This window comes from Ambystoma mexicanum, chromosome 3q (genome assembly GCF_040938575.1).
Source record: "Ambystoma mexicanum isolate Mex_15411 chromosome 3q, UKY_AmexF1_1, whole genome shotgun sequence".
Lineage (NCBI taxonomy): Eukaryota > Metazoa > Chordata > Amphibia > Caudata > Ambystomatidae > Ambystoma > Ambystoma mexicanum.
This window is the reverse complement of record NC_090926.1, coordinates 287,131,190-287,157,162: the sequence shown is the minus strand read 5'-3', so window position 1 is coordinate 287,157,162 and position 25,973 is coordinate 287,131,190. Positions and strand designations below refer to the sequence as shown.

Genomic DNA, 25,973 nt, shown 5'->3' with positions numbered 1-25,973 from the left:
TAGGGACGCCCTCCCTCAGAGCCGAGGTACACAAACTTCTAGACCTCAGAGCGGTGGAACCTGTTCCCCTGGGGGAGCAAGGGGAGGGCATCTTCTCTTGTCTATTCAGTGCCCAAACCCAACCTGGCTGGCCCGCGCACTATCCTCGATCTTTCCCAGTTCAATCTTTCTGTTCCCCAAGAGAAATTCATCATGATCACGCCTTTCCAAATAAAGTCCTCACTTCAGGAGGGCGACTGTCTCAATGTAGTGGACATTCAGGACACTTATATGCACATCCTGATATGGAGGCTGCATCGGAAATATCTGCGGTTCTCCCTGGGAGGAGAACATTCCCAGTTCCGTGTGCTCCCTTTTGGTCTCAGCTCAGCGTGTCTTTACGAGGATGACAACGGTCATCGCAGCTTTCCTCCGGGTACAGGGCGTTCATGTAAATCCGTATTTGGACGAATGGCTCCTTCGCAGCCCTGGTCCACAGACGGCATTGAGCAATTTCCACTCTCTCCTCCAGCTCCTGTTCCCCGTTGGGCTGTCTGTGAACTGGCGGAAATCTTCCATGACTGTCTCCCAAGACCTGATTTTCCTTTGTTCCTGTTGGAATACGATAAATTCCAGGGTATTGCGCAATCCCGTCTGCCGTTAGGATCCATCCACCACGTGTCAGCTCTTCCTCCAGTCAGCGCACATGACGGCTTGGTGGTTTCAAAAACTTTTGTGCCACATGGCTTTGTGCGTGCTTGCTCTTGCACGTCTGAAAATTAGGCATACTCAGCTGGCTCTTCAGACCTATTAGTCTCATGCCTCGGACTCGGATTCCAAGATGATCCCCATTCCATCCTGCAGGACGACTGATCTGCTACGGTGGTCCTCGACCAATCTTTCCGTGGGGGCCACTTTTCAGGAGCCCTACCCACAAGTGATGATTACCACAGACTCCTCCCTTCTGGGTTGGGGCGCGACGCTGGATAATCTCCAGGTTTTTGATCTATGGACACTTCAAGACAGGCAATTTCATATCAATTATCTGGAACGCCTGGCTGTTTTTCAGGTGCTAAAAGCTTTTCAGCCATCCACCACGAACAAAGTGGTACGTATCCGCATGGTGATGTTTTATATCAACAAGCACGTTGTCACCAAGTCGCCTCCCCTTGTAGACCTCGCCATTCAGATTTGGGAATGGGCCATCCAGCACGACATTTGGCTGCTGGCTGTACACATCCGGGTCACTTCAATGTGACTACAGACTCACTCAGCCGCCAGACCGCAGCCATCTACAAGTGGGAACTGAACATGGTGGTTCTCTCCACCATTTTTCGCCAATGGGCCACCCCAGAAGTGGACCTTTTTGCGACTTTTACAAACAGGAAACATCCTCTTTATGCTTCCAGGAACGGTCTTGGAGTCTCCATTCTAGGAGACGCTCTCGAGATCCCGTGGCACAACATGAAGACCTATGCTTTCCCACCACTTCCTCTCATTCATCGGTGGAATGGATGGATGAGGCGTAAGGATGGAACAGATAAATAAGATGGAACGAATGGCATGGAGGGAATAGGTGGAGTGGGCATAGTGGATGGAGTGGGCAGAGTAGAGTTGATGCAATGGATGGAATAGATGGGGTGGGGAAATGGATGGAATAAATTAAGTCGATGGAGTGGATGAACTGCGTGGATGAGATGCATAGAGTGCATAGAATGGTCGGAGTGGGCAATATGGATGGAGTGGGTGGAGTGGCTGAAGCGGACGAAAGAGTGGGTGGAGTGGGATGGATGGATGGATGGATGGATGGATGGATGGATGGATGGAGTGGATGGAATGGACAGAGTTGTGGAATGGACCGAGTGAATGGGTGGAGTGGATGGAATGGACAGAGTGGATGAAGTGGGTGGAATGGAAGAAAAGGATTGAGTGGATAAAATGGATGGAATTAATGGAATACTCAGTTAGAACTGTGAACATTACCCTGCGCCGGACCCCGATAGGATTGTGAACGTTAGCCTGAGTTGCTTCTGGATGGAAGTGCAAAAGGTTGGCATTTCCCACACTTGGGTGGAGCTGTGAACGTTGACCTGAGTCGCATCTGGTTAGAAATATTAATGTAAATGTAAACGTTAACACGTGTATCACTGTGTACCCTGCCTTCCTGTTCCCATGCTGTTGCTATATTTCCATATCCACCCCTGTCGCTGTAACCCCAGCCCCCTGTGTGTCCGTGTGTCGCTATGTTCCCTGCCATCCTGTTCACGTGCCTGTCTTGGGCGCTTTAAAGATAACCTTCATTTCACATCACATCGCTTACTCTCTACTATACACCATCATTCAATTAGGACACAGCTATACCCCCCGATTAATTTGGCCTAGCTGGTCTCATACGAACACTACCCCATGAACACTGCATCACTCTAATAAAACACAGCTAGCCGAGCACATACTTGCCTGGTCGCTCACATATGCGTCCCTTCAGGCCTAACGCAGCCAGAGCCCAGTATGGATGTCCACCCACCAGACTGCACACACCCAACAGATATCTCCAGCACCACACCCAACGCGAAGATGCAGCTTCCACCCGGCAATTAAATCAGCTGCACACACATCTGGTGCACCAACGCATCCAATGACACTAACTCTCTCGACTGAACTGAACTACGGTCCACGAGGGCGTTTAACCTACCAGCGCTTTGAGGTCATACAAATGATATATAGAGCGCTATATAAATGCCAAGTAATATAACATAACACATGAAGCATGGGTATGAAACCTTCAGCTCTGCCGATATTTTGGACTAGAACTCCTTTCATCCATCATGGGAGTCATAGTTCAAAACAGATTGAGTGACGCATGTTACAGCCCCCTGACTTCAAGTTTTGAGGAGAGCCATCAGATGCAATGTTGAATCCTCTCTGGTCCACTTCTTAAAAAGAGAGTGTTTCCTTGCTGTGAAAAGTGGACAACAAGATGAAATACGTTCATCAAAAAGGGGAGAGAATACGGCTGCCCACCTTTCTGCTGCTAAAGGTTTGCTAGCCCTCCAACATCAAGACTACCAGACTGTGATCTTTGTGCTTTTTAAAACAACAAATGTCTCATTTGTAAAAATAACCATGAAACACTCATGCATGTATAGTAAATGTCTGCATGTAGCTGTACCGATTACAGGTGAACTTTGCTCAGCTCCTGCACGTACCTCAGCAGTTCTTTAGGATTAGGCTTGCACTGTAATTGTAATTGGTTATTGATAACGCACGTAATACCCAGAGGTTTCTAAGCGCGGACCCGGGGAACGAACCTGTTGTGTTCCACGTCGTCTTGCTTCCAAGGGAAGCGTGTTACCCCTGAGCTATCCTCCCGAGACATGCCTGCACCATGTGTAATTGAGGTTTAGACTGATGCAGCTCTTGCTCTTCGTGTGTGAGGGGAGCGTGCCCATCTACCAGTCCAGTGCTTGCTCTACATTTGAGAGGAAAGCTTCTTCTCTTGGTGGGTTTTCCCAGAGAGGGTGTGTGTGCACACGCGTGTCCGTGCAGTATTCCTGAATTACTCCTACCTATGCTGTATGGGTGTGGACGAGAGGGTGAGCCATCATTAACAGGTTACCTATCTGATGAGTAGCTACGAGGACGTCTTAATAAAATGTAAACAATTTGAGATTCAAATGAAGGGAAAATTAGGTGAGTGGTACTTACCCCTTGGTTGCCGACCCACAGCAGTTCCTCACGCATATCAAAGTGTGAGACTGACACAGGAACGCCAACCTCAGACACAGCTGTGTGCAGCTCAGAATACATGCCTTCCATGAGGTGCCCAGTGTCGGACACAGGCATGGCGTCAAGCGACACCCCGCCTGGGTCCATATCCGTAGTCTGCAGCATGTTCGGGTTAAGATGGGGGTCCAAGGCTCCATGGAGAGACGACCCATACTCCGCCAGTCCAGGGTCAAGTCCATCAAAATTCATAGTGCCATCAAAACAGATCTTTAAGTAGAAAGAAACGAATGGGGACAGGTCAGAATTTAATGCTCAAAACAATGTAATAGTAACATTTAAAAAGCTTTACAGGGCCAAGAAGGAATGGCAGTGTATGCCACTCAATGCAGCCAGACACCCCGAGGACACGGGAGCCAGCGGAATGCTACGATGAGCGAGGTGTGCTCTTAAAAGGCCACCAAACAAGAGGAGCAGAGGGGCTTATATCAGATCTTGAAATGTGAACATCGTGTCAATGATGTGAGAAATCAAAGCAGAAACAATGCTGTGTGCAAAAGGAGAGGTTAATCAGAAGGAAAAGGGAATATACACTCGTAAATACACATCACACACGAGGCCTCCAAAATAATCATTGTGTCTAGTGCTGTGCGCCATACGTTAGGTTATCCACGATTGTTGAGCACATTATGCTGCGTCCTGGTGCGGATATACAGGCTGAGAACTGACTTTTTACGACTGCTAAATTACTGGATAGGGAGTGTCTAAACAGGCAAAACAGGACCCAACACCAAAGAAACTGCAGCGTCGCTTCACTAAACTTGTGCCGAGGAAGGGGACATCCTTCTCAGGAATCATGGCATGATGGTGTTTCCATATAGAAGTCAATGAAGCACGTTTGGTCATGGAGGTCAGCGACAGATGGCAGGTTACTGTGAATGAGAATGTCTGCTCCAACGCCGGCCAACACATTTATAAAGAAGGAAAAATGCAGGAGTCACAGGCTACACAACTGCTTCTGGAGCCTGAATCAGTGTACACATCTGTTTGATGGCTTTTGTGGTAAAGAGATGAACAGATTTGTCTCAAGCTACTTCGACAAGCATGTACCTGAACAGATCACAAATCTGGTGTACTGCAAGTATCTACAACAGGTGCAATAATCCTGTGTGCTCTCATCGATCTCCAGTGGCCAACATTTTGGTGGTTTATATCCAAGTAAAGAGCCACGTGTGTGCATATGCTTCTATTCAACATAATCCTCGTTTTCATGTACATTATATGTAACCAGTTGTCTTTCTCTAGGATTTCTTTTTTGTTTTAATACAAGATCTGAGATTGCTTTAAACTTTAAATCAGGCAACAGTTGGGAAGCCGCCACCTAGCCCATAGAGAGTCACTAAATAGCCTCAGAGAAACAGCTAGGCCAATAAACGGATAACTGGGATATAGCTTAGACAAACAAGGGGGTGTGCGTTTTTGTAAAGTAATCCAAACAAATAAAACTTCCTTTAAACAAAAAGAAATTGGGAATAGGGAATTTCAATAGGGAATCCAGGCTTTACATGGGTGTAGGGTGTACGATGTGGAGAGGGGAGGGAGGACGTGGGAAGCCAAGCCGGAGGGAGAGTGGGAGGTTAAGGTGGTGGGGAGTAGCTGGAGACATGGTGGGTATTGAGAAGTACCACTCTTCCCCCCTCCAAATAAAAGAAAAGGGAGGAGAAGAAGGCAACAAAATCCCTGCCAATGCGAAATAAAGTGTTGGAAAAAATTATTTCGATAAATCTACATAGAACCAAATGCAACCTACTGCGAAACAGTACTAGCACTGTGTCCAAGACCACCAGAACAATTCAAAGCTTTCTGAGACATTGCTAGGTCAGCAGCCTACTGGATGACAGTAGGGTAACAATGGATGTAGTGGAAGTCACAGCTAGGGTATCCAAAGGCCTACAGTGAGAATGGTGCAGTCTCCCGACACCTACCATAACTTCATGCCACCTATATTAACCCCAAGGGGAAAATGTCAAGCTACTAGCCAGGCATAAGAAGCCACTCCGTTCCCTGTATGGACACAGCACTCGATTTGTCACCAGCAAGGAGTCGATTATCAATCTCTACTATCCTGCTAACAGACAATTGTCTCCGACTTGCTGAACACCAACACTCAGAGAAAACTCAAACACCACACACACACCAGCAAGCTGACAGTGGCAACTCCTGGCCTGCTTTACACAATCCAATAGTAACTAACCCGCCTACACGCCCCACCGTGTTTTCTTGAAGGGCCCAAAAGGCGTCATTTTAGTCATGCCTGTATTTTGCAGATGATGACAGTTTGTACTCCTGGACAAGCAGTCTCCTCTATGTAAAATTTACCGATTTTATGACTGGGTATTAATTATGTATGGAAAACCAGTTCACCCAGCCTTTCTGTGTGGTTATACACCAATACATAAAACCAATCTTAAATGCCTCCTCAAATGTACTTGCACGGCAGACCGCATTCACATAAATCCTAAATGATTCTGCAGGTGTAAAAAAGAAATACAATTTGTTATTTTTTTACGGAATTCCTTTCGGATTCTGCCCTCTATGTTGCATTAAAAACAATGTGGCAAGAAATGCATGTGCATTTTCTGCACAGAGGCTCGGAGAGATGGACACCACCCTCCTTGCCCAACTCGGTGGGGGAAAAGGCACCAAAACTGTGTTGTTCTTAATTTACTTGGAGATTGTCTCAGTCTGTGAATTACGGTTCGCTTTCCTCTCTTCCCGCATCAAAAGAACCACTAAAGGGGCAAGAGGCCATGCAAACGGCAAATGCCTTGCTATGGTAAGTCCAACTAACAGAACACATGAATCAGCCAAATGGGATACTGAGCTAGAGAAAGAGCACAGGGGGGATGCAGAAATGGTAATATATGCACTAGTGGGATACAGAAAAGACAATGCAGTATTTCGGGAGAAACAGACATATAGGGCAAATACTAAAAAGGACTAATAGCTCTACAGGTATGGGGTGCATTGGCCACTTTTACGTCATAAAAATGGCAAATGCTCCCCAAAAACAAAGGGGAGTAAAAATACTCGCAACACAAAATAGGAAACAGACATGTAGAACCATGTGCTCCTGCTTTCAACCACACAGCTCAATGGATTCGTTTGTTTTGACAGTAGTGCATGTAGTACCCCAGGAAGAAACTGGTATTATTACTGCTTGTCTGGAAAAGGAAACATTTATCTTTTAATGTGTATGAATAATTAGGTAAAAAGAAATGAGGATTACAAAAATATTTCTGTTTCCAGTTAAAAACATTATTCTCATCAAATACTCCCATTTGGACAAACATTTTTACTCCCTAAAAAATCATTTTACTCCCAACTTATAGGGAGTAAAATACTTCCACTTCCAAATCTTATCTGGAGCACTGAGGACTCAGTATGGAAAGAGACTTCAATGGGCAACAGTTGGGGGCACTAGAGGACCTAGAAACAGCTTTTGAAATACAGGGCTTAGAGGGAGGTGTGGCTAAAGCAAAATAAATAACTAGAAAACAGAGCATTTGCACAGGGCATAACATTGAGGACTACAGGGATGCAGTCTAAAACAGAAACGCTCTAAATACTGACAGAGCAACCACATGCTGGAAAAAGGAACTGGCTGATGCATCAGGCCAGAAGCTGTAGATCGTGTCAAATAGCTCCATCCTATGTGTGACACCTTTAATCAGTCCGAACATGTTGGGGAAAGATTTACATTGCACAAAGTGCAATAGGCCCCAATTCGGTAGAGTTTAAAGGCGTTGAAGCCACGAAAACATGTGATTACATGTAGTTAGAGGATTGGATTGTTACTTTGTATTCACAGATTATAGTTACAGTAGGTAGTAATAGTAGTAGAATGGACAATCTATTGCGCAATGTACCATTTGTAGCACTTAGAAGAACAACGCGGGAAGCTCCGCACACATGGGAACAAAAGGAAGTTAACGTGGGGAGACGCGGCAAGTCTGAAAATTGTACATGTGAGGGTTTGAGAAAGGCTTAAATTGTAAGAACATTGTATATGAAGACATGGAATGTGCACAGGTTTTTCATTCACTTTAAAAGTCCATGCAAGTTGCAGAATGTTTTGGTTTGCAGGGAAGTGGATTTTCGGCTGTCCTAGATGGCAGCATGACCGAGGTCACAATAGGGGGATGGAAGTAAGCTGCATATTGCCGGCTGTGATAATATCACAGAGGAGAGCAGGATGCAAAACCCCTTTTCAGACTCTTTATGGTCAAATTTAATTGTAGAGACAAGAGGCAATTTCCTTGGGTGCACGTAGGTTCTCGCATGGCAGGGTGAAGGAAGGGTTAGTTAATAAAACACATGCAGGCCTGGGGTTTTATGGGCTCCAAATGGGATAAGTAGGTTGAGGACTAAAGATTATATGGTCTGAGATGGCAGTAGCAAGTAAGGCTACGTGAGGTAAGGATGGAAAAATAATGCAAAGACGCCAGCAGATTTACATATTGTGGTTGTTCCAGAGGAATAATAGCCCTGTACAATCCACATCTCAAGTTAATGGGTTTCGGTCATATGGTATGAATAATAATAAACTTGGTTATTTATGAACAATATATGTATCATGTGGAAATATGTCATGTCTAACGATGGAAGAAGATAGCATGTCAAAAGGGGTGTACCTTATAAAAGTATCCAATGGGAATTTTAGAGTTAGGGGGATTAAGTTACTTTGCAATTGTGTTGGCCAATGGAGGGTTGGGGGATAACTTCAAAAATTTACATAATCGCATATTTTGTTACAAACTGTATATAAGCTGCTATTTTGTATGGGTTAGGGCACTGGGTTAGTTTTAAATCTCCAAGGAACTGACTGGCCCTTCCCGATCGCAAGCATATAATAAACCTGTTTTCTGACAGAAGTGCTTTCATCTCACCACAGAAGCTGTACTTTTGGCATTTGAAGCATTCAGGCACGTCCCAACAAGCATTTCAGTAAACTGCTCTCTGCGTGGTGGGACATGTAGCAGCATGTACCTACAAAACCCAAAGTGTTTGCTGAAATTACAAGACTAGTCAAGGGTGCATCTCAAAGAGGGGTGAACTGAACAACCGCAGACCAGAACGTAGCGTTCTCACATAGTTTGCTTCCACAAAAGAGGTTGCACACCATAGGGAACACCACAAATAGAAAGCTGTCTAGACAACTGGAGAGAAGACTACACAATAAAGGATCCCACCACCCCAACCTCCCTGCCAAGGTCCCATCTCCAGGCCTGAACACCAGACAGTAAGGATTACTAGAATGTGTTGAGAACTCCTATGTGTCATAGGAGTTCACTGCCAAACAGAAGAGCACATTTAAATAATCAATAGAAACCACAGATCCAGAGTCCAAAAGATACAGGGGCCTTTTCCAGAAAGCAAGGTTACTGATTCCCAACCCGACAGTAACAAATTCACACTCCACCTCAGGGGGTCTGAATGTTCCTGGACACTTTGTAGTCTTGATGGGTCCAGTAATCGGAGAACCTGGTTGTAGTTCACTGTCAGTGCCATTGCCTTATTGCCTCCTGGAGCTGTTAAATAGCCTTTGGTTTCATTTGATCCATTGTGTCCTTGGAGGCCCAGACTGAGCGTCTCCTAGTCTTGGCTAACCTGCCTGAGACAACTCGGGTACAAATCAACCTGTGTAAACAAGGATAGGGGTCAGAGCTGAGCACTCACAAGAGGCTCTTGGTGTTACCAATGCTGGACTGCTCACTGCCACCCCACTCTGCCTTTCCGGTATTACTGATCCAGCAGATTTAGCACTTCACTTACTTCGGGAACCTTCCAAACACTGTCTGGCCCTTCACAGCTGCTGTGCCCAGATCCTCAACAAGGCTCCTGCCTGAGCCTGGATTCTCCACCTGATTGTGGGTCACTGTAGTTGCCTTAAATTAACACCTCTCCTGGTCAGTGGATCTACCCACATATAAACCTTCTAGTCTGGACACTCACACTCTTGCCCTCCTCTTCCTCGTGCTCTTACTCCTGCTTTCACACCTGCTCCACTCTCACTCTCTCCACACTGGAATGCTGTCCTCCCAGCCACAACACTACTGGAGTACTCATCCCTTTTATAGTGTGTGTGTAATAAGGTGATTGTGGAAATTACTGAATTAGCCGGCTGATTCATTCCTGGGTTCCTATACAGACTGGATCTGGGCCCTTGTACCCACCTAGTCCCCCTAATGGGAAGACACACTTCCTCATCTCGAGGTGAGGATAGTTGTGACAGGTCAAAACATCACCAAACCCATGTCAACTAGAAGCAAACCTAACATACCGTGAGGGGGGTTGGGCATCTGGACACACCAAATACTGTGCGGACTATCAATTTCTGGTCTTGATCGTTATGCAATGTTAGGGACTGCAGCACAAGAGCAAACAGTGCGACTATGCACCAAGTCACCCAAAAAATGTATCATCCCGTGGTATGGTTACTTTAAACAGGTGCAAATGCCCAAACATCAAATTGCGAGCAGTGCTTATTCTCTGTGTACAGGCATCTTTATTGCTGTTTTAACCTACACAATAGGGCCTAAGCAGACACGTGTTATGACAGAACAGCCTTTCCCAAGACTCTAACAATACTAAATAGATCAGATGTGTTATTTGGCCCCGAGGTTAATCTCGTCACTCCTTTTCATGTGGTCCATGGGTCTTGTTCATCTATATCAGCTTGTAATGTCTTCTTTATTTGCATGCTGGGTTTGGCGATTGGTTTGTGCATTATTTATTTATTTGTGTATGTAAGGCGCTTAAACAAAGTAAATTGTGTTTTAAAGCGCCCACATGGCAACAGGGAGGGAACATGGGATTGAAAAACTATTACAACACTGAAGGATAAGGACAAACCTACTAGGCCTTGGGAGCATTCAGAATGTGCACGTGCAGGGAGAGGAGAGGGGAAGAGGGAGTGGGAGGTGGGGGTGCTGGAAGTGCCCGTGAGTGAGCAGCACTCCCAGCACAGTGGAGGAAGTACTGGGAGAGGTCAGCTGCCAATAAATAGTTAAGTGCAGGCCTACAATGGCATAGGCCAGTGGGTGACAAGGCGAGTGCTGAGAGCGGGCAGAGGCTGAAGGTGATTGGGTGTGGGAGGCCAGGGCTCAGAAGGAAACAAGGGTCCTGGTCACCAACTGTAGGATCAGTAGATGAGGAAGGTAGGGAAGGAGGAGCTGTAAAGGAAAGTCTTGATAGGCTTCTGGAATTTGGCCTGATCTGTCTCAAGACTAAGAGGAAGGGGGCGGCTGTTCCATAAGAGGGAGCCAGCTGAGGAAAGGGATTGGCTACCAGCCCTCTGTTTATCGAGCGCTTGACACAAAGGGAGTTGGTACCGGTGGAACGTAAAGATCTAGAGGGAGAGTATTTAGTAAGAGCAAGTTGTAGATCGCCAAGTCCCCAGCCCCAGGCAGTCTTCTGGATGATGCAGAGGAATTTGAATTAGTTCCTTGCAGCAACCGGAAGCCAGTGGAGAGTTTTTAGGGCTGGGGAGATGGGGTCCTTGGGCTTGAGGCCAAGGATAAGTCTTGCTGCCCTATACTGGATTAGCTGGAGGGGTCGCAGAGAGGAAGAGGGTAGATTCAGGAAAATACTATTTCAGTAGTCTAGCCTAGAGAAAACCAGAGCTCTGGAAACACTGAGCTTCTGGGGGAAGTGAGAAAGGGGAGAATTCCTTTGAGAAGGAAGAGTTGGACTTCTTGGCAAGGTCCTGAATGTGAGGGAGAAAGGAAAGAGGAGTTGAAGATGACTCCAAGGTTTCTGACTTCGGATGAAGGAGATGGGTGAGAGCTCAGAGGATGGCTAGAGTGAGGGGAAGAAAGAGGGAGCAGGAGTCCCAATAGGAAGGATCTCAGTCTTTCTGGCCTTGAGGCAGAGATTGTTGGAAGTGCACCAGGAATGGATGGCAGATAGGCAGTCCGGAATTATGGAAGTAGTAAGGAGAGGGTCAGAGGGATGTTTGAAGAAGAGTTGTGTCCTCTGCGTAGCACTGGAAGTTAGGAGAGAAGGTAGAAATGAGGTATGCCTGCGGAGCAAGGTAAGTGGTAAAGAGACAGGGAGAGCGGTTGGAGCCTTGAGGGACATAAGCTGAGAAAGAGGTAGGGGAGGAGAAAGTGCCCAGAATAACCTGGGACGGATGGTTAACGAAGAAGTAGGTTAGCCAGCCCAGTGCCGGTGAGAGATGCCCAGGGTATCATGGAGCTTTTTTTATGAGGATGGAGTGGTTGACCGTGCCAAAAGCAGAGGAGAGATCAAGTAAAATGAGGACAGCTGGAGAGTTGGAGTCCAGAGATACGAGCAGTTCCTCACAGTTGTTCAGAAGAGCAGTTTCTGTGCCTCTGGATGCTCAGAATCGAGATTGATGGTTGTGGAGGCAACCAACAAGTTCAGTGTGTGAGGTAAATTGGGGGAAGGCCAGCTTCCTCAGGAGTTTCCCAAGGAAGGGGTGATCGATATAGGGCGGTAGTTAGCTGGACAAGTGGGGTCTGATTGTTTTTTCAGAGGGAAGGTGCAAGGGATTGCTTGAGGGAGATGGGGAAAGATCCAATGGCGGAAGAGTGGTTGCAGAAATCAGCAAGTGCAGGGGCAAGAGCCAATATTTTCCTTAATGGTTGCAGAGGAGCAGTGAGAGACCTGTTTGGAGGAGACCTTCATGTAGCGGACTACTCGGCTAACCTCATCAGATGTGAGATGATCTATTTAGAGCACGCCTATACACAAGTATTTCAAGGCACGACGAGGCTGGGCAGGGGTACAACGGGGGGACATGACAAAGAAATTACTAGGCCCAGCGACATTGAGATCACGCAAGTGCAGGGGACAGGGGAGAAGTGCCAGGGGAAGGGGAGGAGGAGCAAGTGCAAGACATAGGATCAAACATCGAAAACAAGTGCGGCCACAGGTGGAAATAGGGGAGGAGGAGGAGTGAAAAGAAGGAGGGTGAGAGGCCATAGGAGGCACGTGGATGAAGGCAGGGGGAGGGACGCAAGGGTGCTCAGGATGTCCTGAGTTTTTGTAGTGAAGTGTGTGGCCACTGCATTGCAGAGGGGTTGGGAGGGGAGGGGGTGAGGGACGACTATGGAAGGGTTGGCTAGTTACCTGCAGATTTTAAACAGTTCAGTTGTGTTGTTGGATGCACCAGAGACACTGCCTGGATGTGGGCCCTTTTCTTGGCGCGGATGCAAAGTCTGTATTGTCTTTGGTGCAGGCGACAGGCCAGTTTGTCAAAGTGAGCCAGAGGTCTGCCACTTCCGTTCCGCAGCTCTGCACTTGTGTTTCAGAGATGCAAGTTCGGAGTCGTACCAGGTGTTACGCTCAGAGGCAGGTTTCAGGCTGATCCTCGTGACTGGGGCAAGAATGTCCAGAGTGTTACTAATGGCCAGGTGGGGGTTGCTGAGAGCCGAGTCAGAGACAGTGTCTGTGGTGGGGTGAGAAGGGGGATGAATGTGGATGCGAAGGCAGCAGCTGACACTCGTTTCATCGGACGATTCCAAAAAGAGCCCCAGGCTCTACTAAACACAGGGTGCCACGGCCGCACACATCTCTTTTATGCAATTTAAGATATATGGACCAATATACTGACCAATCTACAAACATAGCGCACGAATGAAGAAGACATTATGAGTTCATCTAGACTAACAAGACACCAGGACTACATGAAGAGGAGTGACACGATTAACCTTGTGACCAAATAACATATCCGAGACAGTAGAGACCAAAATAATATGTCCAACATATCTATTTAATATTGTTGGAGCCTTGAGAAAGACAGTTCTGGTTGCAACATGTGTCGGCTCAGACCCTATTGTGTGGGTTAAACCAACAGCAATAAAGATACCTATACACAGAGAATAATCACTGCCAGCTATTTTATGATATGGGAATTTGCGCATTTTTAAAGCAACCATAAAACTCAGGATCTAACACTCCCCCTCCCCCCAACTGAAGCAACCAACAGCAAAAGCTCTCTTGGGCCTCCTACTCCATCCCACTAACTAATCCTCCCTATTTTTTCTATTGTGCATTTGTAAGGCGCTTATACATCAAGAAATTGTGTTTCAAAGCGCCTCCTTATTTATTTTATGTATTAATTTCTTGCATTTATCCCAAACACTGGGGTATCACGGTGAGTAACAGAAGTAGGACGTAGGACCGTTTGCTTCAGATGTTGGGTGGTAGACAGTTCCAAGAGGAGGGTGCTAGGACACAAACTCACTCCACCTGCTTCATTGCTTTTGTAGTGCGGTGTGAACGGAGTAAGGCTGGCGGATGACCACAAAGGGCACACATGGTGTTTCAGAGCAATGCTGCTGTTAAGGTAGCGGGTCCTCTTTACAACGGTGTGCAATGTTCAAAGTTTTAAATTCAATGTGGACTTTGATGGGCCACCAGTGAATCTCTCGACTGATTACTGAGATGTGGTCTGAACAATGTAAGACCAATGCTGCACAAAGGGCTTTGTTTTGAAGCAGTCAGCGTTTGGCAGGATTTGCTGCAGTGGTGCCCATAAAAAGACAATTGCAGTAGTCTAGTTTACTAAGGATGATCACTCTTGTAAGCTTGAGAAAATTGTTCAGTGAAGGAAATTGTCTGCTCAGGGAGATGTGCACAGCCGTGTAGGCAGAGGAGGCTAGGGCCTTGATGTGTTTGGTCATGGACAGGTCTGCATCCAGATAGACACCCAGGGTTTTGCCATGCTTCAGGACGGGAATGACAGTGCCATCAATGGAAAAGGAGGAGTAGGCAGAGTTAATGTTTTTGAGACGCTAGGGGGAGCCATCAATGCGTAACTCTGCTTTGTCATTAAAGCAAAGATTGTGAGCAGCCATCCAGCTTTCGATGATGCTCTACACCTTGTTGATGGCGACACAAATGCTGGTGTGATTGCCTGTAATGGGAATGAGGATTTGGGTGTTGTCAGCGAAATTGGTATAGGTAATACCAAGGGAATCCAGAAGGTCAAATAGTGGCTTGACATAGAGCCTTGGGTGACCAAGATGGGTTCAGCGGCTGACTCGCCAATGAAGACCCTAGAATTGCGTTTGCTTAGAAAGGATTTGAACGAAGTGGCAGCCTCAGTGGAGAAGGGGAAATGCGTACTGAGATGCTGGCATAGAGTGTCATGGTCCACTAGTTTGAATACAGTGGAGAGGCCAAGGAGGAGGAGAATAACCAGGTTACCAGAGTCTCTGATATGATCTAGTTGGATTTTGAGGTTGAGCAGGGCTCTTTCAGTATTGTTTAGGGCTGAAGTCGGATTGTACTGCTCATAGGAGGTGGTGATGTTCTTAGAACAGTTGTACTTGGGAGTAAGCCATACGGTCCAGTATTTTGAGCAGGAAAGCGACAGTGGTAATTGGGCACTGGTTGGTGGGAAGGGTCGGGTTAAGTGATGGTTTTCACATCCGCGTGAGCGCCTGCAGAACTTGAAAATGGTAGCATCCATGGTATAAATCATGAGATGGAGCATAACAGCCCCCAAAGGGAAATATTGGAACAAGAATTTACAAAGAGGCCCCACCATGAGTCATTTTTCACAGAGATTTTGGGGTTTAATAGGAAAAGCAAAGTCAGGCTGCACAGGGCTGGAATCCAGTAAAAAGAAAGTTTGTAAAGGAAACAGTCCTCTCCACAATCTCTGTATGTGGCCATGTATTTGCAGTTGGCGTATTTTGCCCTCATCACTTTTAGTGATCCATTCAGCCAGTCAAATTGAATGACATTTCTTAAGCATTGACTAAGCAAGCAAACTGCTTCCAAAATACTTTATTTGCGCATGTTAAAAGTCCCACCCAGGCATGTATGTACAGGGCACAAAAAACGACGGGCTCCCGCGCCCGACGAAGGAGGGCCCCTCGGCGGGGGCCCCCCTTAGTGCCGACTGCCTCACGAGGCATCGTGGCTCGAGGATCCATGGGGGAGGGGGGGTGAGCCACGCATCGCACCCCCTGGAGGGGGGTGGAGGGGCAGGTGACGTCATCACCTCGCGCGCCCCCTGGGCTTAAATACCCTGGGAAAGGTCGCTGGGTCTCTCTTGCCGGCTCTCGCCTACGTTGCTGGCGTCCCAGCTCCGGTTCGTGTGGTTTGTTCCTGCTCCGGTTTTATGTGAAGGAGTTCGAGGTTCGCGTAAGGAAGGAGCCGCGGTTCGAGTCGGGCAGGAGAGTCGCAGTGCGGATAAGGAAACAGGAGGTACAGAATGTGGAAGGCCAGTTTTTTATAGCTCAAAGGGTTATAGGTAGAATAAATGCTTAACTGTGGGGCCCGAGGGGTTTATTAGAATAGAACACTGTCGGAGTCGGCAAGTTAGGCAGCTGGTGCCGGAGGGGTTTAAAAGGAATGCAGAGAGGGGGAGCGACTGTGCGTGCGGCCGCCGCGGCGCACAGAGGCAGGTACAGGCCCAAATAGTGAGGGGGCGGGCTGGTACATTGTGTTAGCTGCCGGTTGGCAACGCAGAAGAGTACGGGGACGGGGGCCTGCAGCACGTGGGTCGAAGTGGAAACGATTTCTCGGGACCCACCATAGATTTATCGGGTCGCGTCGCCGTAGGTAGGTTAGGGGGGGGTTGGGCACCATACATTTGTGTGTAAAAAAAAAAAAATATATATATTTTGCATCAGGAAACAGGCAATCCGGAATTTGGCAAAGGTTCTGTTGCAGTACAGCAGTCCCCCTCTGTCGAATAAAGAAGCAGGTTTTGTGGTTTGCTTGCTGGTAAGTGCTGGGAGAGGGTTTCGCTAGGATACAATGGCAAAATGGAGGGGCACAATTTATCTGTATGCAGGGGTTTGCTACAGTTTTAGGTGGTGGGTCGTTTGTTGAATGATCGAGGGGGTGGCGGTGCCACGCTGATAAATATGAATTGTACGGTGTGTGGTTGCCCACGGTAGCCGGTGGGCCACATGGGCTAAAACGTTAGTAGGGAATATCTGTGGTTGGTGCCATTACATCTGTTTACGGAGGGAGTTTGGAAGGAAATGGTTTGGCGCCAATTTTTCGATGGGGCAGCAAGTTTATTGTCGGTTATTAAGTCACTTCCGAGGGCAGGGAGGATTGTTCGTTTGGTACAACTGACATGGGATGGAGATTGTTCTTTGGGTACAGCTGGCCTGGGATTGATAGTAATAGATTTGGTATGATCAAAAGTAAATACAGCGTGCGCCCTGGGATGGTCGCCGACCGCGTGGGCTTGTTTCTCCGTGGGACTGTGGAGTTAGAAATTGCATGCGTTAGAAATTGCATGCGTACGCAAAACAACCCACGTACTCGGGCTGGCGGCGTTTAACGTTCTTTTTTATGCTGCACATTTACTGTCCTAGCCCAGCATGTTTTGTTTTTCGCTGCGAGAAATTATGTCTGCTTGGATTAAATTAAAAGGTGTGGCTTCCACGTTTGGTGGTGTGCGCGGCTGCTGGGCAATTACTACCATGCTGGGGATGACCGCGGTTCAACCATTGTAGCATCATGTATTCACCCACAGGTGGGGACATGTTTGTGATCGTGTTTCAGGAGTACAACTTTGCATTGAGTTCGGGTCGAACCGCGCTTGGCGCAGTAATGTATGGTATAAATCGATTTACTGGGTATTAAGCGGATCGGTATGAGGCACCATGCATCCTACCGTGTCTGCTGGCCGCGGTGCTGTCCTCCGAGGTACGGACACACTGGGGGCTAGTGCAAAAAAAAAAAAAAAATTCTGCGCCGGCTTTGTTTGTTTGGTAGGCATGCCCTGCTTCTTGGAAACACACGTTATGTGGTGCGTAGGTGGCCGCACGTTGCATTTGGTGAACCGTGTTTTTTCGTTGTTTTGGGGGGCAGCATGGGCAGCAGTGTTAAAATGCGATGGTGTTGTTGTCTCCTCGTGCCACGCGATTGTTTTTTGATGGCCCAAAGCGATGTTAACTGCTTTGTGCGCAGCACGGCCTATATACCGGGTAATAAATGGGGGTGGGGGGTTCTTGTTCCAGGAGAAGGGCCGTGCGAGCTCGTGGAGGAAAGTCGAGGTCGCATAGTGGAATTTCGAATTCAGGTACGGTTCGATTTGGGCAGCGAAGGCGTAATAGTGTTCGTAGCCGTGCGAGGTGGGCATGTGGGCGGCCTAGGCAGGAAAGGGACAAGGGGGCGTGTTGCTCGATACGATGGGTGGGCAAGGGGAGCGCCCTCGCCAACAGTCACCGTTAAGGAGACGGCGGCAGTGGCATCAGGTAGCATGCAAGGGGCTTGGCAGAGGAAAGAGGGCCACAGTTTGGGAATGGGGCAGGGAGGCAACGCAATGAATGGGCAAGGATAGGGATTCGGTATGCAACCGTGGGAGTGGGGGCGCGGGAGCTGTCTGGGTACGGGAGTTAGCTAGTGGGCCTGCACTCACGAGGGGAAAGGTTTACTATGCCTACGATTGTATCTGGAGCGGTGGGGCATTGGGATGAGGTATGGGAGGCGGCACGCAGGGTTAAACGATAGGGGGCGGCCGATGTCGCGGGAAGGCAAGGAGCGGCAGGTTTGTGGGGCTTTGGAGGAACGGGGGCATGCAGGAGCGACAACATGTGCTGGAGGTTCGGCCCAACTGGGGCCCGCGGGAGCCCGTTGGCTCCTGTGGATTTTCAAGGGAAGTGTAATTTTCAACTGCCCTGATCTGTCTGCGCCGAAGGAAGTGGGTCGTAAATAGCAGCCCCGCTGTTATCTGGGGAATGTGAGCTATTTATAAAAATCGCATGCACTTTGCACCCTGTACTTAGAAAGGAGCCATTCACGGCGCTCGCGCTTAATTTCTGGTTGGTATGTGCCCGGATGTGCCTCGGTTTTGTCACAGTGGCACGTCCTTCGGGAACGTCTTATCTCCTCACGCAACTCTGAAGCTCTCTAGACGGCGAAGCCTAAATGATATGGCTAGCAAAAAAAAAAAAAACTGGGGAGAACAGAAACGGCAACATTTCCCGGCCTTAAAGTGCCTTGCCTGCCATGCACGTAAAGTGTAAGTTAAAAAACGACAGGAAGACTTTGAAGTTTGGAAACCCATTGGTTTAGAAAGTGGCATTTGCATGTGTAAATAGTGACGGCCTGGACTCAGGCAGCAGATGGTAGAATGTAAAAATGCCGCATGTTTTGAATACTTGTGAGGGGTCCCAGCTGGAAGCCATATTTTAAATAGTGGGTTACAAGTTGTCTGAACCAGCAGAGGGGCCAAACAAGGAAGGGGCAAAGGAGAGCAGTTGCATGCCACAGGTCGTGTTTAAGAAAGTTATGTAAACATGTGGGGGGGGTGCAACATTAGGACCGCTCTGGTGGGTGGGGGCGGGGTTTAACGGTGGGATCGCTCAAGGGGGAACAGGGGTGTGGGCAATACTTGAGGTGCGCCGGTTTAGAGTTTTTCTGGAAGGTAGTGGTTTTTCCTGCTTCGTGGGCGGGGAAGGGGCTTCAGGCGGTCGTCAATTGTCTGGTGTTTAAGTGTGGGGAAATGTTTTGTTGTTGGCATCGTTTGGTTTTGCTCCACTGGGGGTGAACTAATATGTGCAGTTGGGTGGGTTACACGAAGTCAATTGCTTTCATGATTTGCGTGGGCGGTCACTAGGAGGCAGTGAGGGTAGGGCGCGCAAGCCTGATCCCCCTCTCTCTCTGGTAGGAGAGGGGTGATCGGGCGGGCGAGGGAAGGGGGCAAAGGGAGGGGGTCGCTAGGTGGGGCAGAGTACGCGCACATTTACAGGGGGTTGCTAGGAAGGGGGTGTGGACGATGGTAGAGGGTACACGGGAGGAGGGATGGAAGAATTGGCAGGTCTTTCAGCACACTGAAGGGACAACATAAAGGCCTGGAGAACGGGGTTTGGGGAAATGTTTTGTTGTTGGCATCGTTTGGTTTTGCTCCACTGGGGGTGAACTAATATGTGCAGTTGGGTGGGCTACACGAAGTCAATTGCTTTCATGATTAGCGTGGGCGGTCACTAGGAGGCAGTGAGGGTAGGGCGCGCAAGCCTGATCCCCCTCTCTCTTTGGTAGGAGAGGGGTGATCGGGCGGGCGAGGGGGCAAAGGGAGGGGGTCGCTAGGTGGGGCAGAGTACGCGCACATTTACAGGGGGTTGCTAGGAAGGGGGTGTGGACGATGGTAGAGGGCACACGGGAGGAGGGATGGAAGAATTGGCAGGTCTTTCAGCACACTGAAGGGACAACACATAGCCCTGGAGCACGGGGTTTGGGGGAAGCAACGACAGCTGGTCGTCTCGCTCACCGTGTTTCTTTCATCCTTCAGGGCCCACCTGACAGCTTACGTACCACGCAGGGAGAGGGAGCCGGCGGCGAGCCCCCTAGTTAGGGTTAGGAAGACAGGTCCGCCACGTTTCATCTTCTGAGGATGGACCGGGAGAAGAGGGGAGACGAGCAGTCAGCAGCAGAAGCTAGGGTCGAGATCGGTCGTTTGCCGCACCCGCTTGAGATAAGGAATGCAGAGGACTGGGCAAGATTTGAAGTGTTGGCCAAGACCGAAGGGTGGGAAACTGCGGTGGCCAGGATGGGGGGCCCACAGCCAGACGGCCGAGCAACCAGCTCCCGGGCTGCAGCCGCCTCCTCCTACTCGGGCTCGTCATTTCCTACAGGGAACAAGGTTAACGAGGTGAGTCTTACAGCCAACAAATACGAGGAGCGTGGAAACGCAAGGTCGAGCGAACGGGTTGGGGCACCAACGCCAAGGGGCGGCGGCATACCGGAGGGCGTGTTCCGAGGGCAGGACACCCTGCAGTCATGTGGGAGCAGAGGGCAGGCCGGAGAAAGGGTGAGGCCTGATGAAAACCTGCAGAACTGGTTGGCGGCGTTCAGAGTCATGGAGCAGACAATAATGGTGAAGGATCACGAACAGGGGCCAGCCCTTCAACACTACAGAGAATACGTGGTGGAGGAACACAGAAAGTGGGGGGGCATGTTTTGGCTGAGGAACGACCTAAGGTTTAGGAAAAGCATGGAGAGCGACCCCGGCTTGCGATCGGAGCACAAGCAGGTGGGGGATTAGTGGCTAGGAGAAGGGGGGTCAATCCGGACTGTCAATCGAAGGGGCAGCCTCAAGGGAGGACACGGCACGAACAATCGAAAGTATGGGGTCTACATGGACAATTCTCTTTTAAGGGGCACAAGGGCTCAGCCGGAACCCAATCTTATCAGCAATCATTTCTAGACGGGAATGTAGACAACAATAATGGTCAGAAAATAAAATGATTTTACAAAAGTGCATTACTTATCGTTGTGGGCATGGTTCGTCAAACTGAAAAAATTCCTAATCAGCAGGGGCCCTGGATGGGTTTCGATTAGTTCAAAAACTACGGGTTGCTTCGGGGTGTAAAGAGTTCATTTATCCGAAGTGGGGGTAAGGTTGATCGAGTACAACCTAAAAGATGCTCTGCAGGGAATGGGCTGCTATTGAACAGCGGTGGGGGGGGGCAGGGGTGAGTGTCGATTAAGGTTTTTGCAAAGGAAGGAAGCCTTTAGAGGCTCGAAACGCTCCCTCCCTCCTAAATTTGGGAGGGGGGGGGTCCAGTTATGGAATGGAACGGTCAAGGGAAGACCTCTTTCGGCACGCCGCTGCCAGGTCAGTTGGCCCCCCTGCAGGGGATCCCAGGTAAGCTGCAAACAGCCAGGAGGAGCTCCAGCGGGGAAAGGCTGCAACACAAGTCATCACGCCACCGGTTCAGCCGGAGGGCCTGTGCGCCTGTTGCGGACAGAGTGAAAGAGATGGAAGGCGCATTGATAGTTTAACTGGGGATTCCTGAACTAAGGCGACCAGGTGTATGAGGGGGAACTCACTGCGGCCGGTGGCCCACTGTGAGTCGTGGCGGTGACACCGGTCGCAGCGACTGGTCTCTGGCAGACAAGCCCAGCGGATGTTACCTGGTGTTCCCGTTAGAAAGTACTGGCGGATACCACAAGGGGAACTGCACAGCCATCAGTTTATTAAGAACGGCGCCCAGGAGTATTAGACTCAGGGGAGGCCCACGTGAATGGGGAGGGTTAGGGGGCTTGGAAGACCTTTCCAACTCCAAAAGTGGGTGGGGGAAATGGGAAATGCATCGTTGGAAACTGAAAATTGGAAAGTGAAGTGCATCGTTGGAAACTGAAAATTGGAAAGGAACAATGAAGTCAGCAACGGGGGGGGGGTGAAAATGAAAACTTGGCACTGGGAACGGGGCTCCGGCAAGTACGTTGGTAACTGTGGGGAAGGGGGGCCCCAGAGAAGGGGGCCCTTTGTGATTGGCAGCTTAAGGAGATCGAAAAGAAACTTGGGGGAGGGGGGGCCTTGGAGTGCGGGGGTAGGGGCCAGGAGGAGCAGGGGGGTTAGTTGGGATGGACCCCTCCTTAGCGATAGGCCGGGGAAGAGGATGGGGATAAGAAGGATGCTGGGCTCTGGGGGATAGGTAGCGCTTGACGGTGGGGGTTCTCTAGAACAGGAGGGCGCGCTGGGGGCCGGGGGGGATGGGTCTAAGGCGGCAGGGAGAGATAGGGCGGATCGGGGTCTCGTTTGAGGGGGGGAGAGGGGCTCCCTGGTAGGAGGTCCGAAAAGGAAGGAGGAAGACCTGTTTGGGGAGAGAAAGTTAACCGGGATCAATAAGCCAACCTGGGGAAACGGGAAGAGGGAATCCAGGGGAAAGGTAGCAAAAGTAAAATGAGACCGGGACGCATCCTTTTGAAGGAGCCTAAGCGGAATTGGAAATGTAATGGAAAGTAAAGCACGGAATAGCAATCGCACTGAAATAGCGTTGGGGAAAGAAAATGAAAAGAAATTGCAAAATAAAATGAAAAGAAATTGCAAAGTAAAATGAAAAGAAATTGCAAAATAAAGAAATGAAATGGCCAAAGGGTAGAGAGGGACTGCTGAGGAAGGGACTGGGCGCCCGCGTCTGGTCCCCCAGGGACCAGAAGGGGCGGGGGGGGATAGTTGCTTGCTCTCAGCGCAGAAAATCCTGAGCGTGAACGGAACACCTGTAAGATAACTCCTGACTTTATGTGTAATAAAGTTTGCTGTGGCAATTTTTCCTCCCACTCATCCTACTGGTCTTTGCCTATCCTTTGGGTGGACGGGGGTGGGTTGCTGGGGGAGGAGGGTAGATTGGTAGGAGTGAGAGACGAATGCGGTATGATAACGGGGGGGGGCCTGGGGAGCAACAATGGCTGCCACCGTGCCGCCCCACTGAGGGTGTCGGCGCTAAGGTAAATCCGCTAAATATGCAGCTAACGTTTTCAAAGAGGTTTACTCAATACTGACAGAAATAAATGACTGATCGTAGAATCACCACTGAGGGGCAGTTTTGAAAGAGTCCTTAAAAATGCTTGAGAAATATTAAATAAGCACTTCTCTTGTCTAGGCTAGCCACCACCCATTCTGTGCATTCATAGTTAAGCCATTTGTATCCCTAGCATGAATTGAAAGCGTTTTTCTTAAGTGTTTCTCAAGAGCCCTGGTGTCCTCGGAAGACTTCTCCAGAATCCTACTACCTCTCTCACCGCCCCTCCGCCCTCCAAACCCGCTTATACTGGCGACCCGAACCACCTCCGTCTACAGTCTCAAATACGGACCTCCTTGGCCTGCAAATGCTCCGCCGTGGCCTCTAAGCCTCTCCACCCTCACTGCAACACACGGACCTGAACCCTGAGCAGCTCGCGCGTCGCACCGGCATGAACTATAAATCACTTAGTTCCCCCCGCCATATTTTGCGGCGAGGTGGAGGGAAATGGCCGCTCAGGTCGGCCTGTGTGCGTCTAACATCCACCTATTAACTTCTTTCAAAATAACACTCCAATGCGAGCCCCCTCGGAACACGCTGGCCTCGCCCCCAATAGCACACCGCCTTCTTACCAGATTTCCTTTTGCTTCCGTAGGCTGCGTTGCTTTCCTGAACATCTTCTTGGTCTTAACCCTGACCGCTACCACCGCTGTCGCACACTACCACCACCGACGACCACGCCACTGTGATCTGTGCTAAGGATTTTCTCTTACGGCCCTCTCCACCCAACCCCCATGTGACTTGCCGCTCAGATCCCCTGGCTAGCGTTATCTGGGAGAGGAGACAATGGGGCCGAAACCCCAGTCGCCAAATGCATTAAGACGGGGTAATGCCATTAACCTAAGAAAGGGCAGGCCACAAACGAAACGGCATGGACGCAAGCAATCCCCGTGGAGATCTCGCATAGTAAGCGACACAGCAGGTTTCATTGCGTGTATGGAAATGCGAACTGCCCCTGCAAAGCATTCAGCACAACCCGGATGACCCTTCCTGGCAAGTCTCAAAAGTTCCCACCTAGGTGCGCAGGTGACGAGTGGAGAAGATTCGAACATCCTAATACTAGTAAACCCAGCGGCTTAAAAACACGCTGTAGGTGACATGCGTTCCAGTCCAGATAGCCGGGAGAGTTAAACACTTACTGCGTATGTCCCCTGCACGGAGCCCCTCGTTCCTTCTCAGCTGGAAGCGCAACTATCGTAGCAAGTATTACATTAAATAGAATTACAAAAATAGGTTATGATCCCTGCAGGAAAGCGTGGGGATTTCCCGCGCCCACTAATTGTATGTTACTTTCTGTGCCTTCATATTGCGCCAAATCCTAATGGTGGTAGTTTCAGGTTGGTTAGGCCTGTCCGTTGACTCCTGGCCTTCTGGAGGAAAATCATGAGGATTACATGATGGCAAGGAGAAATATTGTAAGATATGATCTGTGTGGCTAACCTGAAGGTCGCTGGACTGAATCTTAGTGAAACAGCCCAATAACACAATGCGGCGCCTGGAGGCCACGTCGGTGTAAATCCTTTTAACATAAGAGTTGCAGCAGCCATTCGCATGCTAATGACTGCGCCAGTCAGTGGGGCTACACCTACAGGTCACCAGATAAATTTAAGTTCCCACATCCTCCTGAGGCAGACAAAAGCCCTGTCTGCCTAACAAACATATGTTATTTACATAAGTCGCACCTATCAAGAGGGGCTTGATTTGGGACTGCATGCAGATGTGCCCGACACAGAGTCCTGGAGCCGGAGGCAGGCTCCACACTCTGGGCTTTGACTTGTATTCAACTTAAAGATATGACTTTCCTAATATCTAACTAATCTATCAGCTGTTGTAATAGTCGTGTGTAGTTCAAAGGGGCCCTAGGTTGGGGGAAGTGGCAAGTGCTTTGTGGCTCCTGAGGATTCAGATTAGACTTTTCGTGTTATACGGAATTGGTAGAGTTCAGGTTTTGTTCTTATCCAGTTTTAATGCAGAGTTATTACTGTTCTGAGTTCCATTTTATGAGTGTGGGGTGATGTCAGTCTTGTGTGTGTGTGATGGGGAGAAAATGTTGGGGCGACTGACCCCAAGGTTCTGATCTCAAAGGTGTTTTTGATTAAGTGTTGTTTAAAAGTGTTTTGCACACGTTAGTGATCAGTGAGGCTGACCAGAATGGGTCGGGTCTCGATTTGGTCCGGTTTGTGAGGGTGGGGTTCTGATCAGTCTGTGTGTCCAGTTGAGTGATGGCTATTCAGTTGTTGAAATCCAAGTGGTCCATCCTTGAGAGTTGTAGCATCCTCCTATTTCACCATTGTGATTTTGCTCGACTTTACGAGCGTGACTAAACATTGAAAGTGCTCCTTGGGAGGGTGCCGCAACAGCCGAACGATGGAGACGTAAACTTTCACCGCTCCCGTGCCGCCGGCCAGATCCTGCACACATCCTGCTTAAATTGCAACCGTGAAAGGCCCAAAAACACTTCACCGACGCATGAATATTTGCTGCATCGATTCGTGTAGAAGTGGATCTGAATCGGAGCACGACTCCGAGTTTATGATAATCGAAAGACGCAGAGTTCAAGCCGCATACAGCTCCCAAGATGGCCACTGTGGATTTGCTGTAGGCGGAGAGCGCAGCATATAATCGTGGGTGCCAGCCGAGGAGAGAAGAAAGACACCACCTGCGACACCGCGGATTGCCCGGAAATCACAGGACCCTCGACCTGTTCATGGCGGAGAGACCGCGAGGCAGCTGGGGACAATCACCCCCCGGTCTCCCACCTCGTACCAGCGCAGCGATAGCGCTCCCACCCCCAGAGGCCACCGCGAGAGACTTGTTTCCCCCGCCGCTGATAATTGGTGGAGAGGAGCGGGAGGATCCCGCAGGCGAGTGCCGTAGAGACTGGCCCCTGGGGCTGGGGAGATACAGCCAGCTCCCGCCGGCTCTCGCCCAATGGCGCCGAGCACAGTGAAAGAACCGGCA

The 25,973-nt window shown here is 49.3% G+C and overlaps 1 protein-coding gene across 7 annotated transcripts in view; it reads right to left on the bottom strand.

Moving 5' to 3' along the window:
* Window positions 1–25,973, bottom strand: part of PAN2 (poly(A) specific ribonuclease subunit PAN2) — a 1,309,324-nt gene that overhangs the window by 458,664 nt on the left and 824,687 nt on the right. For all 7 annotated transcript variants that reach the window (XM_069653787.1, XM_069653789.1, XM_069653788.1 and 4 more), the window contains one exon: window positions 3,685–3,972. In XM_069653787.1, the coding sequence (XP_069509888.1) occupies window positions 3,685–3,972 (288 nt within the window). The remainder of the gene's footprint in view (window positions 1–3,684; window positions 3,973–25,973) is intronic.